General features: G+C 41.1%; 1 protein-coding gene across 9 annotated transcripts in view; it reads left to right on the forward strand.

The window, feature by feature from the left end:
• APBA2 (amyloid beta precursor protein binding family A member 2) overlaps window positions 1–17,131 on the forward strand; it is a 206,576-nt gene that overhangs the window by 179,368 nt on the left and 10,077 nt on the right. For all 9 annotated transcript variants that reach the window (XM_043493841.1, XM_043493842.1, XM_038418360.2 and 6 more), the window contains 2 exons: window positions 2,759–2,971; window positions 10,228–10,347. In XM_043493841.1, coding sequence (XP_043349776.1) covers window positions 2,759–2,971; window positions 10,228–10,347 — 333 coding nt within the window. The remainder of the gene's footprint in view (window positions 1–2,758; window positions 2,972–10,227; window positions 10,348–17,131) is intronic.

A 17,131-nucleotide genomic window follows, 5' to 3' on the forward strand; every position in this document is an offset into this window, starting at 1 on the left:
CTTTATGTCCACCAATGTAATCAATGCCATCATGTGCCAGCAATGCCCCTCTGCTATGTACATCGGCCAAACTGGACAGTCCCTATGTAAAAGGATAAATGGACACAAATCAGATATTAGGAATGGCAATATACAAAAACTTGTAGGAGAACACTTCAGCATCCCTGGACACACAATAGCAGATTTAAAGGTAGCCATCCTGCAGCAAAAAAACTTCAGGACCAGACTTCAAAGAGAAACTGCTGAGCTTCAGTTCATTTGCAAATTTGACACCATCAGCTCAGGATTAAACAAAAACTGTGAATGGCTAGCCAACTATAAAAGCAGTATCTCCTCCCTTGGTGTTCACACCTCAGCTGCTAGAAGAGGGCCTCATCCTCCCTGATAGAACTAACCTCGTTATCCCTAGCCTGATTCTTGCTTACATATTTATACCTGCCTCTGGAAATTTCCACTACATGCATCCGACGAAGTGGGTATTCACCCACGAAAGCTCATGCTCCAATATGTCTGTTAGTCTATAAGGTGCCACAGGACTCTTTGCCGCTTTTACTGACTATCAAAGGTAAAGTGGACTTCTGCTCGGGAAGGTGACTACATAAAATAAAAATAGCACTTTTAAAGATGCATCTTCTTCCTCTCTGTCTGACAAGTTATACTACTACCAATGAAGTGGGTCCAGTAGAGCTGTGGCATTGATCAGCGTGGTTTCTTTCCCCCCCTCCTCCCCACCCCACACAAATAACAGCAGCAAAATTAACATCTGAAACCTCATTACAGAATCTTCATTGTTGGTAATATATGAAGTGGAGAAAACTTCCCTTAAGTCGATACCAGGTTTAGTGTGACATGTCAGCATGACTTACATTAATAATAATAATGGTGTACATTTCATATTTTGCCTTTTGAAATATGACCTTTCATCCAGGCAGGTCTCTAAGCACCTCAAAAACAGAATGAGGCACATGGGGCCAAATCCTGTTCCCACTGAAGAAATGACAAAACTCTTCTTGGTTTCAGTGTGATGAATATTTGGCCTGTGTTCTAATGGTCTGAGTGCAAAAAGCACATCTTCTGCATTTTAAAATGGTCTCATTTTGTGACCTAGGGCAAATCACTTAATCTTTCCGTCACAGTTTCCTCATCTGTGAAATAATAGGTGTAGTAGCACTTCCCTGCCTCACAAGGATATTGGGAGGGTTAATTAATTGAGGTTTATAAAACACTTTGAAGATGAAAAGCGCCACATGCTAAATGTTATTTCCAAGCGACGGGTCATGTGATTTCACTGGGGGTTTTGCCTAAATAAGGGATGCAGATTTTGGACCTATACATAGGAAATGCAGTCATTTCTGGGTGAATCATGGTGACTGGAAGTGAAGGTGAAAATCCATATTCAACTGAAAACCAGTCCAGGTATACGTAAATTGTAATTTATAGAGTTACAAATAGAAACGGTAAAGAAATGGATGTGTGGTTTATATGGGTACAGTCGTTGGACTTGACAAGGTATTGTTTATGTACATGTAACAGCTGGAAAATATTTCAAATTGGTCACACAAGGGAAAACAAACTTAATTAGAAAATCTTGTTTTTACTTGTAATCGGAATTGATTAGATAAAAAATATGTGCAACACCAAGATGCCAGTTTTATAATCACTTCTCTGAGCTTAAGCATGCTTCAGAGTAATTAATAGTGGCCGCCCTTCCTGCTGCCCATTGCTCCTTGGTTCCCAGTTCTCCTAACTGAGCATGTTTACGAGTAATGATGGATTGTCTGATCATGCTGAAGCTGTTGCACTCTGGCTGGATTTCAATCAATCCAGGGATAATCTCTGCAGAACCCAGGAGCCTTCCTGGTTTTTACACACAAGAAATCCCCTTCTGTGTCTCTTCTTAATTTAGAAGGCTGACCTGACTGTAGTGATGTAACTGAGCCTCCAGTGCTAAATAGGCCTTGCATATTACATATAGCACAGTCACCACATTATTTGTTTGGGGAAATGTTCTTATCCAGTATTTTATTAAAGAAGACTTTCAACTTGAAAATCACACTTCTGGTTAGAAACATTATACATCCTGTAATCACAGGTAATCCCCGAGATTACTATATCTGAGAAAAAATAATGTCATTTGTATTACAGTAGAACCTTGAGGGGCTAACAGACATTAGGGCCCCATTGTGCTAGGTGCTGTACAAACAGGTAAGATGCACAGAGAAATTAAGTGAATTGGAGAAGATCACACTTGAAGTCTGGCAGAGCTGGAAATTGAACCTAGAACTCTTAAATTCCAGTGCTTTAGCAGCAATGTCTTAAAATCTCCCATGACAGCTGTGTTCCAGTGAGAAAAATTATTTCTATTTATTTAATGAAGCACATTATGTATAGTCAGTTCCACTGTTTCCCCTGTAGAGTCAGTAGTTTTTTAGTTTCTCCCTTGTTATAAAGACCTGTATGGATTACAACAGATGAGCAGAAGATCCTCTATAAAAATTATTTTAAAGGAATTAAAAAAAATCAGAGCATCCTGTTTAACGGGTGCTAGAAACTGGAATATGTGACAGGTACTCACTTGAAAAAAATATTAAATTGACTCTCTCTTTTGAAGTAAATTCTCGTGGTTAATAGGAAAGTGATTTAGTTTTCTTTGTAAATGGTTAATTTTAATTAATTAACCACTGAAATAGTAGGGTTTGAAATTCAGAGGAAATGTAATTAACACAAAAACAATGATTTGTATATATTTTCATTGCAGCTGCAGCTAGAAAAGCAGAAGGGAGAAATTCTCGGGGTTGTGATTGTGGAATCAGGATGGGGATCCATCCTACCCACAGTTATCCTGGCTAACATGATGAACGGAGGCCCTGCTGCTCGTTCAGGGAAACTAAGCATTGGAGACCAGATTATGTCTATTAATGGAACCAGTTTAGTTGGTCTTCCTCTTGCAACATGCCAAGGGATTATAAAGGTACCCAATGCGTATATCTGTATATATGCATGTTTGTAGAGTGTGAGCCTGCAGAGCTGAGATTGTGTCTTTGTAAAGTGCCCTGCAAATGTCTGTCACTTATATGTGTAATAACAATAATTCATGTTGTACTGGTGCAAGATAGATGCAGACATTCCAGGCCTTTCCTTTGAGCAGATTTTAGTAGGGACAAGTGAGTTAAGATTATGTAAGGAAGAAGAGCTGCAAGAGTATTTCACAAAGACTAAATAGAGCCAGACCATGCTGCACATATCTCCTAGAGAGGACCACATGTGGATCTCTACGCTTACCAATGTGAGGGAAACTCCGCTGTATCCATAACACTATCCATCCTATGAACTATGCGGAAGACTTTCATTTGGAGTCCAGTATCCATGCAAGTGGAAGGAGTGGTGGACTGGAGGGAAGAATTGGCAGGTCGGGAGATGAATCACTCTGTCTTCCCTGTAACCGCAGGAAGGTTCCCCAGAGAAGGTGCAATCCAAGGTTGTATTATTTTTGGCCACTGTTGCTAGTACAACTTCATATCCACCAAGGTTAGTAGCAGCTGCCAGCTATTGATGACAGCTTGCATTGTGCCATGCAATTCTGATCAGAGCAAGTTGAATTGACTGGTGCTTAAAGCTCTCATAGACTTTAAGGTCAGAAGGGGCCACCATGACTATCTAGTCTGACCTCGTTAACCCTGCAGGCCACAAAACTTCACCTGCCCACTCCTGTAATTTGCCCATAATCTGTCTGAATTACTGAAATCCTCAAATCTTGATTTTAATAATCCACCATTTATTCTACTTCAGATCAGCAAGTGACCCATGTCCCAGTGCTGAAGAGGAAGGCAAAAAAACCCGCAGGGTCTCTGCCAATGTGACCTGGGGGAAAATTCCTTCCTGATCCCAAATAGGACAGGGGTTAGACCCTGAGCAAGTGGGCGAGACCCACCAGCCAGACACCTGGGAAAGAATACTCCTGTAGTAACTCAGAGCCTTCCCCATCTAGTGTCCCATCATTGGCCGTTGGAGATATTTGCTAATAGCAGTTACGGATGGGCCATGTGCCATAGTTTCAAAACTGAGCTTGCTAAATTTATGGAGTAGGCAATCTCATTGTACAGTCCGCAAGCTCCTCATTACTCTTATTAAAAACTGAGGTGAAGTATTTATTTAGATATTCATTTAATCCCCATCATCAGTTCTTAGAGGTCCCACTTCTTTCCTTGTTTTCTTGTTATTTATATGACTAAAGAACCTTTTAACATTGGCTTTAATTTCCTTTGCAGGATCCAACTCTTCCTGGCTTTTAGCAGTTCTCATTTTTCCTCTATACTTTCTGATCTATGCGAGTTAGTTTTCCTCACTGACCCTTCCCATCTTCCATTCCTTGTAGACTTTCTGCTTTCTCTTAATACCCTATTTGAGGTGCTTGTTCATCCAGTTTGGTCTGCAACCCTTCTATATGAATTTTTCCCCTTGCTTGGGATGCAGGCTTCAGATAGTTTCTGCAACTTTGAGTTAAAGTAATTCCAAGTCTCCTCCACATTTAGATCCTTGAGTTCTTCAGTTGACTTCCCTGATTTTCTCAATTTTTTTCAAGTTTGCTCTTTTTAAATCAGGGGCCCTAGTTGCAGACTTAATTTTGTTTATCCTTGCATTTAGTTTAAACTGAATTAACTCCTGATCACTCAAACCAAGGCTGTCCTCTATAGCCAATTCTTCTATGAGGTCCTTTCTACTTATCAACACTAAATCTAAAATGGCATCACTTCTTGTTCGTTTGGTGACTGTTTAGTGAAGAAATCTGTCAGCTGTCCCATCCAGGAATATCTGGGCCCTACCATTATTAGTAGCACTTCTCCTCCAATGTATAGCCGGGAAATTAATATAAAAATGCCCAGTCAGATCAATTGTCCATATAACCTAATGCCCTGTCTTCTGACAAGGGCCAGTGCCAGATGTTTCGAACAGAATAGGGAAATTTATCAAGTGATCTACCTGTCAACCAGTCCCAGATTCTGGCAATTAAAGGTTTAAGGACACCCAGAGCATGGGGTTGCATCCCTGTCCATCTTGGCTACTAGCCATTGATGGACTTATCCTCCATGAACTTATCTAATTCAGTTATATCCAGTTATACTTTTGGCCTTCACGGCATCCGCAGCAATGAATTCCACAGGTTGGCTGTGTACTGTGTGAAGAAGTACTTCTTTATGTTTGTTATTGAGTGACCCCTGGTTCTTGTGTTAAGTGAAAGGGTAAATAACACTTCCTGTTCACTTTCTCCACACCATTCATGATTCAATAGACTTCTGTCATATCCCCCCTTAGTCATCTCTTTTCTAAGCCGAACAGTCCGCGTTTTGTTAATCTCTCCTCATATGAAAGCTGTTCTGTACCCTTATAATTTTTGTTGCCCTTTTCTGTACTTTTTCCAATTCTAATATATCTTTTTTTTAAATGGGGCTACCAGAACTGCATGTACTTTTCAAGGTATGGGCGTACCAGGGATATATATCATAGCATTATGATATTTACTGTCTTACTGTCTATCACTCTCCTAGCTTATTTGACTGCTGCTGCACATTGAGCAGATGTTTTCAGAGAACTATCCACAATGACTCCAAGATCTCTTTCTTGAATTGTAACAGCTAATTTAGATCCCATCATTTTGTGTATATATAGTTGGGATTATGTTTTCCAATGTGCTTTATTTTGCATTTATCAATACTGCATTTCATCTGCCATTTTGTTCCCAGTCACCCAGTTTTGTGAGATCTCTTTGTAACTCTTCACAGTCAGCTTTGGACTTAACTATCTTAAGTCATTTTTTATTGTCTGCAAACTTTGCCACCTCATTGTTTACCCCTTTTTCCAGATCTTTTATGAATATGTTGAACAGCACTGGTCCCAATACAGATCCCTGGGGGACACCATTGTTCATCTCTCTCCACTGTGAAAACTGACAGTTTATTCCTACCCTTTCTTTCCTGTCTTTTAACCAGTTACTGATCCATGAAAGGACCTTCCCTCTTATCCCATGACTGCTTACTTTGCCTAGGAGCCTTTGGGTTGGGACCTTGTCAGTGGCTTTTTAAAAGTCCAAGTACACTATACTCACCGGATCACCCTTGTCCACATACTTGTTGACACCCTCAGAGAATTCTAATACATTGGTGGGGCATGATTTCCCTTTACAAAAGCCATGTTAACTCTTTCCCAACATATAGTTAATCAATTTGTCTGATAATTCTGTTCTTTACTTGTAATTTCAACCAATTTGCTTGTACTGAAGTTAGGCTTACTGGCCTATAATTGTCAGGATCACCTCTGGAGGCTTTTTTAAAAAATCAGTGGTTTCATTGTTGTGTGCTTTCTTGCTTGTTGTGAGCCTGCTTTATTGAAGTTTATAGTGTGATCTATTTGGGGGGCTGTGTGCTGAGCCTAGCAGCCTGCAAGGCTGAGAGCTTCCACACGAGGTTCTAGCCTGCCATTCTTTGATGCCTAATCCTTTTTGGATCCCTTTTTCAGTAAACCACCAGAGGAACTGGCAAACAAGAGCAGGAAACAGGAGTTTTCAGAGGGGCTTTAGAGACTGAGCATGATAGCCAGTTACACCTAATAAACATTCTCTAAATTTAGGCCAACACCCCCTTCCCTTTCCCCCTCCCCCACAAAAAAGAAAAGAAAACACACACACAACCCTGCAAGAGTAAAAATCATGCCGGCAGAAGTCCAGCAGCAGAGTGGGAGCTAGCCAGTTTATTGCACTGAATGCATTAGGGGGTTGGACTAGATGATCTCCTGAGGTCCCTTCCAACCCTGATATTCTATGATTCTATGTATAATTACCTGCTTTTATGGTCAGGTGGCATATGTATGCATTTGGGGCAAGCAGCTCATGGCCCTCAGAGATTGAGTATGGGCTCTTGAGAACAGAGTGGCTGAACTGGAGGAGCGAAGGGAGACAGAGAGATACATATAAGAGACTTTCCGGTACACAATAGAGCGGTCCCATCCCCCATGTGACAGCCTCTGTGCTGTTGAGGAGGATGAAAGTCTGGGAAAGAGAACATCAAGCTGGAGTGGGGGGAAACAATCCCATAGTTGGGACCCTCCTTCTGGATGATGCCATGGTACCCTCTCACACTGAGTATACCTCTCTGGGGGAGGGGATCTCTGTTACCATGAAGAGAGAGAATATGAATAGGGGAATTGATTATTAGAAATATAGTTGGTTAGTAAATGACTGGGAGAACAGCATGGTGAATTGCCTGCCAGGCGCAAAGGTTGAGGTCCTCTCAGGACATCAAGACAGATTTATGTGCAGTGCTTGGGAGGAGCCAGTGGTCGTGGTATAGGTAGGTATGCAGGACATAGGGAAATGTAGGAGAGAGAGATCCTGGAAGCCAAATTTAGGCTGCTACAGAAGAGGTTAAAGTCTAGGAGCTCCACGGTAGCATTCTCTGAAATGCTTCCAGCTATGCACAGAGCCAGTTAGATGGGTAGAACTGCAGGGTCTCAACGTGTGGATGAGATGTTCGGAGGAGGGATTTAGGTTTGTTAGGAACTGGGGAACCTTTTGGGAAAGGAGGTGCCTATACAGGGAGGATGGGCTCCACCTAAACCAAAATGGAACCAGGTTACCGGCATGTATGTTTAAAAGTTCATAGAGGAGTTTTTAAATTAAGGGTTGGGGAAAAGCCAACGGGTAGAAGAATCCATGGTTCGGACAGACACATCTCTTGGGGGAAGATTTATTAAAGGGGATACTCTATGTCCTAGTAAAGAGGAGAAGAAAGAAGTTGATAAAATACAGGTAGGAAATTAATAGAAAAAGTCCAACAAAAGAGAGTCCCATTCAATTACATCACATGAAGGTAGACAACTAAATATTGACATATTGTATAAGTGCTTGTTTACAAATGCTTAGGTCTTAAGTACTGAGGTGAAATTGAGTCCCTGGTATTACATGATGAAGTTGGTAATTAGTCTCCCATAATCACAAAATTCCCAGTAGTAGTATTTAATTAAAAATACCAAAAAAATCTCTATCCGTATCCACATCAGATCCAGGGGATTTGTAGAGGATTCTAAGCATTATCCCAGTGCAACCTCTGTTATGTTTCTTCCCTAAAGTGATTTTGACCCACACGTATGCCATTTTATCCATTCCATCACTTCTAATTTCTTTACAGTCTACTTTGTCATTAATGCACAATGCTGTTCCACCACCTTTTTCTTTACTTCTGTCTTTCCTGAACAGGACATGCCTTCAATACCTGTGTACCGGCCGTGACTACTATTCTACCATATTTTCGTTATCCCTATATCCTGCACCAGTAGTTCTAGTTCCTTCCTTTTGTTACCCAGGCTCCTTGCATTGATGTACAGACATCTTAGTTGTTTTTGCTTGGCTTCACTCAGATTCTTCGCCTGATTAGGTATAGTCATTTTACTGCCAGTTAAGCCTACCTAACTTACAGTCAGTGATGTTGGCACTGCCTTTCCTCTTGTTGTCCATTCTCCTACACTCTGTTGTTCCTTTATCCACTGCTGTATCATCTTTTATTTGATTTTCTTCCTGGTTAATGTTAAAATCAGGTGTGAAGATTACATGAGCATCTTCCAACCATCTCCCCCGAATTCCTAGTTTAAAGTTCTTTTAGTCAGTCTACCTCCATCCCAAAAGTCTATTTCCCTCCCTGCTCAGGTGGAGTCCATCCCATGAGAACTGTCCCTGTGAATGCCTCCTAGTGGTTGAACATCCCAAAGCCTTCCTCATAGCACCACTTCCTGAGCCATGTGTTGATCATCATAATCTTGTCTCACCTTCACTGTCCTCCTCTACAGACAAGTGGAATCCCAATCATAGAAGATTAGGGTTGGAAGAGAACTCAGGAGGTCATCTAGTCCACCCCCCTGCTCAAAGCAGAACCAACCCCAGTGAAGATCACCCAAGTCTCCCTTTCTTTAAGAATCTTCCCCAGCCTGGCATAGTCTTCCTAAAAGTTTCCAAGTAAGAATCCAGCAGTACCATTTGTTCCAATGTGAAGGACAGTCAGTGGATTCTTTCCTGCTCCCATTAGGATCCTCTTCAGCCTCATGTCCACATCCTCTATCATTAGCTCCCAGCAGACAGAACAGTCATCTGTGCTTGGGATCAGCCCTGGTGACAGGCTGTCCATTTTTCTTAATATGTAGTCCCAGTCACACACATCTGCTTCTTTCTGGAGCATTTCTCCGGCATTCCCCCTTCTGTTCTTTCTGCCTACAATTTGTCTCGTCTTCTGTTCCCCCTTGTAACCTTCTGAGAGTCATTCTCTGTCCTCCTGGGGCTCTGAACTCTGGCTATCTCCATTGTCTCTTCCCCTCTTCTTGTAGAATAGTAGCGCTTCTCTTCTTCCTTGTTCTCCCAGCCTGCCTCTCCCTTTCATTTTCTAACTCAGCAAACGTGTTCCTCATCTCTATTTCTCTTTTACTAGCCTGTTTTTCCCTCTTTGTTCTTTGTTTCCCGCTTTGTTCTTATAATCACATCTTTCCACTGCCACTTTCCTTATCCAGCAGTGTACCCTTACAGTTCTCTGATCCAGGCATGCACTTGGAAGGCTTGAGGTTCCTCTTTAGCCTCCTCTCTCGTTTCCTCCATTAGCCACTCAAATCCCCTTTGAAACTCAACCATAGTTTCTAGATGCATTTCCAAACTTAGGATCTTCTCTTCCATCGGCCCTACCAGTTGGCATGTCATAAAAACGAAACATCTTTCAGGTACCCTCCATAATATTGCTAATGCTGTTGGAGGTGGTTTGGTGTTAATGATGGTTGGAAAATTTGCGATAATTCATTAGAGCAGAGAAGGCCTTGCCCTCACTATCCCCATTTGTAAAATGGAGATTACAATATCTTAGACACATTGAAGCTGCATCCTTTAACGATTATGAACAGCTGTGAGATCGTTGGATTGAAGGTGCTATCTATATGAGAGTGAATTGTTATTGTTGGTAAGGTTTTGGGATGGTCAGCTGGACTAATAGTTCAGAAAGAGTCCCTGACTTCTTTCCTCAGGATCTATACGATAATTTTAATTTAGAGTAGCTGAATGTTCCTTCATATGGGCAGTCCTATGTTAGTTGCAGCCGCAAGGGGGGAGGGGTACAGGGTTTCAAGCTCAGCTACTTCACATACTTCCAGTAAGCACCAGTTAGAACCACTTCAGAAAATGCTAACATTTGGGATATTTTTCAGGGTCTTAAGAACCAGACGCAGGTGAAACTGAACATTGTCAGCTGTCCTCCTGTTACAACCGTCCTCATAAAACGACCAGACCTGAAATACCAGCTGGGCTTCAGTGTACAGAATGGAATTGTAAGTTTGTACTTTAATTGTTTATGGCTTTTATGTGGAAACATGTTAAAAAGCTAAATAACTGGAATATTTAAAAAAAAAAAACCAAATTGTGTGCTTTGTGTGCACTTTGAACCTTTTGAGCTTCCTGGTTTATAAAGTAGCCTTGCAAAGCAGTATATGCAGAGGCAGAATGTTACATCTGTATGTTGTGGAGATAAGTGTGTGCGTGTGTGTGTGTAATGTTGTTTGTTGTAGGACATACTCAAACGCAAAGTAAACATTTGGTTTTTAGGAGATTGGAAGTCCTAGCATCTGTTTAGCAGAAGAACAGATGGGAGGGTGAGAGAAATAAAGTAGCAGTCAAGGACGTGACAGGCTGCTGATGTGGGGCATGCAGTGCAGTTAGGCTGTGTCAGTTGTTGAGGTCAGTGAGACCTAAAATCACAAGCATAAGTCCCATCCCTGAAGTATTCGTTGTTGCTGATGGGCTTGAAGAGAAGGGGCTGTTCTTAGCCAGTGAAAATTTGTGTAGAGCTTGTAGGTGTGCTTGAGTCATAATCACTCATTAACTAAGACCATCATGCCATCAGGATCTCTGTTTTCTGAGAATTCAGTTTGTCTGATCTGTATCCATATTCCACAAACACAGGAATTTTGCATTTTGATCCTTTGATTTACCAAATCTTCTTCTTAAATCTACTGTATGTCGACATCCTTAAATCTACTACCCCTTTGTCTGTGTTTCCTCTGATCTACTATATGCCATATCCTTCACTTAACTCTATCTACGATGTGGTGCTATGCCCTGTAAAACCTTTTCATTAGCAATATAACTTTAAATGTTGTTTGTAACATATGGGGTGCTTCCGCATTCTAGGAATAAAGAATATTCTAAATACATTGTAACTAAAAGTAGAAGCATTGAATGGCAAGTTTTAAAGATTGTGCCCAATGCACATGCAGTGGAACTTACTTACATTAGAGCCTTTGGAGAAAAGGGTTAATTTTCAGAGGAGTTTCACAATAAATAGAGCATCCATTATTTAAAAGAGGGAGCTGGGAATATGCCTGCTTCTCATCTTCCACCCACCCTGCCAGTATATCTTTTTGCTTACAACTGCCGCGTTTACTCTGTTGTTTAGCTATGGTGGTGGGTTTTTTGATCCTCTTAACAGGTTTTTTTAGTTAAGGTATACATTTAATTTGAGCCTCTATTATGGTGTTTTTAAATAGTTTCCATGCAACTTGCAGGCATTTGACTCTTGTTGTGACTGTTCTTTTTAATTTCTGTTTAACTAGCTTCCTCATTTTTGTGTAGTTCCCCCTTTTGAAGTTAAATGCTACTTGTGGTGGGCTTCTTTGGTATTTTCTCCCCTACGGGGATGTTACATTTAAATTACATTATGGTCACTTTTACTGGGTGTTTCAGCTGTCTTCACCTCTTGAAGCAGATCTATGATTGATTTAGGATCAAGTCAAGAAATTTCTCTCCCCTTGTGGGTCCAGGACTAGCTGCTTCAAGAAGCACACATTAATGTACGCAGTTTATCTGGAAATAGTTTAAATCCCCCATTATTATTGTTTTTTTTGTTTTTGTAGCCTTTCTAATCTCTGAGTATTTCACAGTCACTGTCTCCATCCTGGCCAGGTGGTCAGTAGTATATTCCTATTGCTATAATCTGACTAGTCAAGCATGGAATTTCTGTCTATAGAGATTCTTTGTTACAGTTTGATTCATTAAGATTTTTTTATTAAATTTGACTCTATTCTTTTTTCACATATAGGACCACTCCCACGCCAGTGTGACCTCTTGTGTATTTTGTACCCTGTTATTACTGTATCCCATTGATACTCATTTTGCCACCAAGTTTCTGTAATGCCTATTATATCAATGTCCTCATTTAATATCAGGTTCACCCATCTTAGTATTTAGCCTTCTAGAATTGTATACAAGCACTTATAAAACTTGTCAATATTTAGTCGTCTGCTTTCATGTGATGTAATTGAATGAGAATCTCTTTCGTTGGACTGTTTCTCTTCAGTTCCTACCTGTACTTCAGCAACTTCTATCCTCTCCTCTTTACTAGGATATAGAGAATCCTGTTTAATAAATCTTCCCTTAAGGGATGTGTCTGTCTGAACTGTTTGCTCCTCCACACCTGTCAGCTTGCACAGTTCCCCTCTGAATCCCTCCGAAGCAGTTCTGGAGCTTGGGCAGAAGTGGGGAGGAATGGGCACAGATGGGAGCAGGTGAATTATTTCTCCAAACTCCAGTGAGAAAAGATAATACACAGATGAGGCACAGTCTGTATTTCTCTTCCCCTTGCCACTTCCTCACCTTCTTCACCTCCACACACTTACCACCTTAACTGAACTTTTAGTGTCACAGCTGTTTCAGTTTATGGTAGTTTGGCTCCACCTAGTGGACATTTACCATATGCACCATTTGGTATATGGTCACAATTCAGTTTGAGTTCATCTCAACATTTACATTAGTGTTTGGTGAATTTGGTATACCTCATTTTGAACAAGTCTCAGAATTTATAGTAAGCGGTGAAAAATAAGAAGGCCCTGCAACACAATTCAGTTATGAAAAGTCACAGTTTGGATTTGAAGGCCAATAACTGGCACACATGTACTCTGTTTGATTTGTATTTTAAAATATATTACTGTAATAATGCAACTCTCTTATCATTTACTCTTTGCATTTTAGAAAGCAGAATTTTCTAATGACCAGATATGTAATTATAACGGATCACTGGGCTGAAAAAAAATACTCAGGCACTTTTTCCTCTTGATTCAGCATTCGCTTAGAGAAGGGATAACTTGAATGGCTATAAATTAAATGTCCTCCACTTCTGTGCCATTATCTTGTTATGCCTGCATCTGCTAGTTATTTACATGTCTCATCAGAACACAGGCTTGCTGTATTTGCTTTCATTCTGCATATCTCCTTTGTGCAGGATGTAAAGTCATTAAATTTCTGAATGGTCTGTAAACAACCTGAATGTATTAAGGCAAAAAGGCTTTTTAGGCTGGATTTTGTTCCCATAGCACATTAGGCAGACGTACAGGTGGGAAGGATGAAAAGTAGGCAACTGCAACACTTCCCTATCTCTGAAGGATTTCATTTCCTTGCTCAATGCAGAGATGTGCTCTGCAAGACACTTTCCGGCGCTCTGCGAACAGTTGGCTGGTCAGGTTGTGCTAGCTTCCCTGGTTTCCAGCTGAGAGAACCAGAGCAAACGGAAGGAGATGAAAGGAGCAGAAGTAGAAAGTGTAGAACAAAAGCAAACCGTTCTTGCTCCAAAGTTAGCTAAAAATGCATACATGATGGAAGCAGTGGCGGTAGTTGCCACAGGTATGTTGTGCCATCATGAATGGGGAGGGAGGTGAGCATGAGACAATCTCTCAAGATGTGGTTCACCTTTTGTGCAAAAGCTTGGGTGCCACTTGCTTAGAAATGATGGTGGCATTTAAATGTAATAATTCCCCTCTAATTTCATTATGTTTGTGGTTCATGGGTTATATCAGGTTGGTTTGTGTCCAGTCTTTACTATTGATATTTATCACTTTTCATCTGTAATCTCAAAGATCTTTACAAAAGAGGGGTTCTGTTTTAAAAGTGCAGTAAAATGGCTGTAACTTAGCAAGTGATTAGTATTTTATTTTTTCCTTCATCTTGCGCTTATATATAGGGAATTCCCCCCTTTAATTTATATTTAAGATATATACTTAACAAAATGTATGCTGCAGGATTTAAATACATGCAGTACCTAACATTCAAAATGATTTCAGTGAAAAAATAAACTATGTATCAGGGTTTAGCCATTTGCTCTGAATAAATGGTTGAAGAGCAAAGAATTTAACTGGCAGAGTTTTACTCTAATATATTACAGTCTGTTCAGTACACAGTGGGCAAACTGGAATAAAACTCATTATTTATGTAAGAGGTTTTCCCTATATTACAGCTTGTCACTTAACACAGTGAAAAATCTGTAACATATAAAACTAAATCTGTATAGTTCTTTTTCCTCTTTGTTCTGCTCCTCCCCCCCCCCGCTCCCCGAAAATAGGATATAGGCTCTTGCTCACGAGAATTAGATCCAAGTGAATCATGCTTTATTTAATCATCTCAAGGGCTGTCACCATGTTCAACAAATACAGCAAACTATAAACTTCCTGGCTCAGTACACCTTTGCCTGAACTTCCTTAATGGTAGTATAACCTTTCTGAACTTGCCAATTGAATCTGGAACTGTGGCCAGATGGACTACAAGGGGTATGCTGCCATGTATCTTGAGTTCTGATGGAAGCTTAACAAGCTAAGAATGCTAAATTTTCTGGTTTTGGTTGTATTCTTTCTGCAGGTAGCTAATAAAGTCATATTGATCTGAATCTATTTTTGGGGAAGGGAGTGGTGATTTTGGGGTAGCATATTTTATCCCAGGATGCTTAATGAAGACTAGCTGTTTAAAGTAGAAGGTTAATTTTAGATTTCAGTTCTGTCTGGTGTGCATGTAGGCCCTAAATGGTACATAGGCTTTGTGCTGGCCTTATGCACAGGGGTGAATTGCACCCGTTGCGATCGAAGTCCATTGTGATAGCCAGTGCTGGATTTTCCTGGGCCGTCTGGGAAGAAGCACGTCATTCTCCACCCATCTCCCTTCCTACATATAGATAGGTCACCCCTCACCTCCATGTGCCCATGGCGCGCCACTTGCCCTAAACCCTCACCCACTCACCTGTTTGTGAGGCTGCACGACCTCAGCTAGACCAATGCCTGGCCTGGATCAGGAAGCCAGGAGGTGGAGCCAAAGCACAACTTTCTAAAGCAGTGTGCGGTGTAAGGCAGTTAGGCCATTCATTCTCTCCCCACTGGTGCTGGATTTAGATGCAGTGAAGAATTTAAGTGATCCTCTGACCAGCAGCTGTCCGTTTGTGTGGTGGGGGGGCCTATTACACACATGCCTAATGCTGCCACTGTCTTTAATTCATGAGACGCAGGTTCACCGTATTTTCGTGGAGTTCTACAATCAGGTTCACTCCATTGTCACTCTATGGTCTCCTTTGAGGAACTAGTGTCACTTAACTTCCTATTTACCAGAGAGTGTTCATTACAGTGGTGCATTCAGCATTTCCCCCCACCAAGACTCAGTGCTTCTCCTCTGCAGTGGGCCCTGCCTCCGAGGGCCAGCGACTGAGAAGCCCAAAAGGCTGCCTTGCTTTGGACTTGAAAATACAGGAGCAGCGGCGTAGGCCAATGCTTAAAGCACAGAACTTGAGATAGAAAGATCTGTGCCTATTGTTATGGTTCTATTGACCCTCACCAAGTGCAAGGCCCTGGTTAGATCCTTGCCCTGGTTAGATCAGATTCTAAAATGAGGGTAAAATATTACTGCTTTCCCTCACTGCTTTCCTATTGGGAAGGTTTTTAATTGTCTGATATTTGTAAAGCTCTATCAGAGCATCAGATGGAATATGCCACAGAAATATCACTGCCTTTGTGCTACAGTGCTGACAGTTCACCTTTTCGTTTGCTTCTGAAAGCGTGTACTGGAAGTGGACCTATTGTCTGCAGTTTTTTATAGTGAGGAAAACATATTTACAGGGTTCTTTGGGCACACGATGGCTTTTTCCTATCTGATTATTATGTACACATTCCCTGTGGCAGGTAATAAACTTCTAATTTTACAGAAAAATATTGTTTTGATAGAGAGCTGTACTAAATGGATGTACTGCAGTCTGGAAGATTTTGTCATCTGTATGATTAGAAGGTAAAAACTGTCTGCAAATTATATGTTCTGTGGGAGTGAAATCAAGGTTGCAATTCTGTGGATGGCTCTGCTGGCTCCTTTAACCATGAAAGGGTCGCTGAAGTGGTTTATGAACCACAGCAGAACCCTGAAATCTAATTACAGCCCATGCGTTCGATGGCACAGCTCATACTATACCATATACTGTATTTTACAGTACAGACAAAAGTATCTTTCAAAGGCTGAAGGAGGCTGTTTTCACAAACAAGGAGCAATGACTACAGAGGCATTTTCTCTCCCTTGTATTGTGTGAGCTTTGACAGAATAGGAAAGGATTCCATTGTTTGTGGCATTGTATTTAGAGAGAGAGGGTTCTAAGGAAATTGCCAATATTGTGAGGATATTTTTCATCCACACAAAGCCTTTCAACTCAGGCACTTCTCCTGCTTCCAGCTTGCCCAGTGCCAGTGTATTGTGTCTGTATCTGCATTAGACTGCAAAGTCCTTGGGGCACATGCCATGTTTTATGATGCTTCTATTTAGCACTGAACAAAATGCTCAGAGCTCAACTAATAAATAATAATAATGCGTGCCATGTGGTTATAATAAGGATAGTGACTGCAAAAATTGCCATCATGGGGTTCCATACAGTATTGGGGGGAGGGATAGCTCAGTGGTTTGAGCATTGGCCTGCTAAACCCAGGGTAGTGAGTTCAGTCCTTGAGGGGGGCCATTTAGGAATCTGGGGCAAAAATTGGGGATTGGTCCTGCTTTGAGCAGGGGGTTGGACTAGATGACCTCCTGAGGTCCCTTCCAACCCAGATATTCTATGATTCTTTCTCAGCTAGGATCACCTTTTTTCTCAATTTACAAATCAAAAGACAATTTTACTATTGTTCTCAGTTTCCAAAAGGTAAACCGTTCAGTTTTTAAAATTTCAGCTCTGCTAACTGCACCTCTGATATACAAAATCAAGCTGTGCCCTTCCTACCTCTTGCCAGGAGACAGAATAGACTCCTTCACAGTCTTCTGCATAGTGTTGACTAT

Source organism: Dermochelys coriacea, chromosome 10, assembly GCF_009764565.3.
Source record: "Dermochelys coriacea isolate rDerCor1 chromosome 10, rDerCor1.pri.v4, whole genome shotgun sequence".
NCBI lineage: Eukaryota > Metazoa > Chordata > Testudines > Dermochelyidae > Dermochelys > Dermochelys coriacea.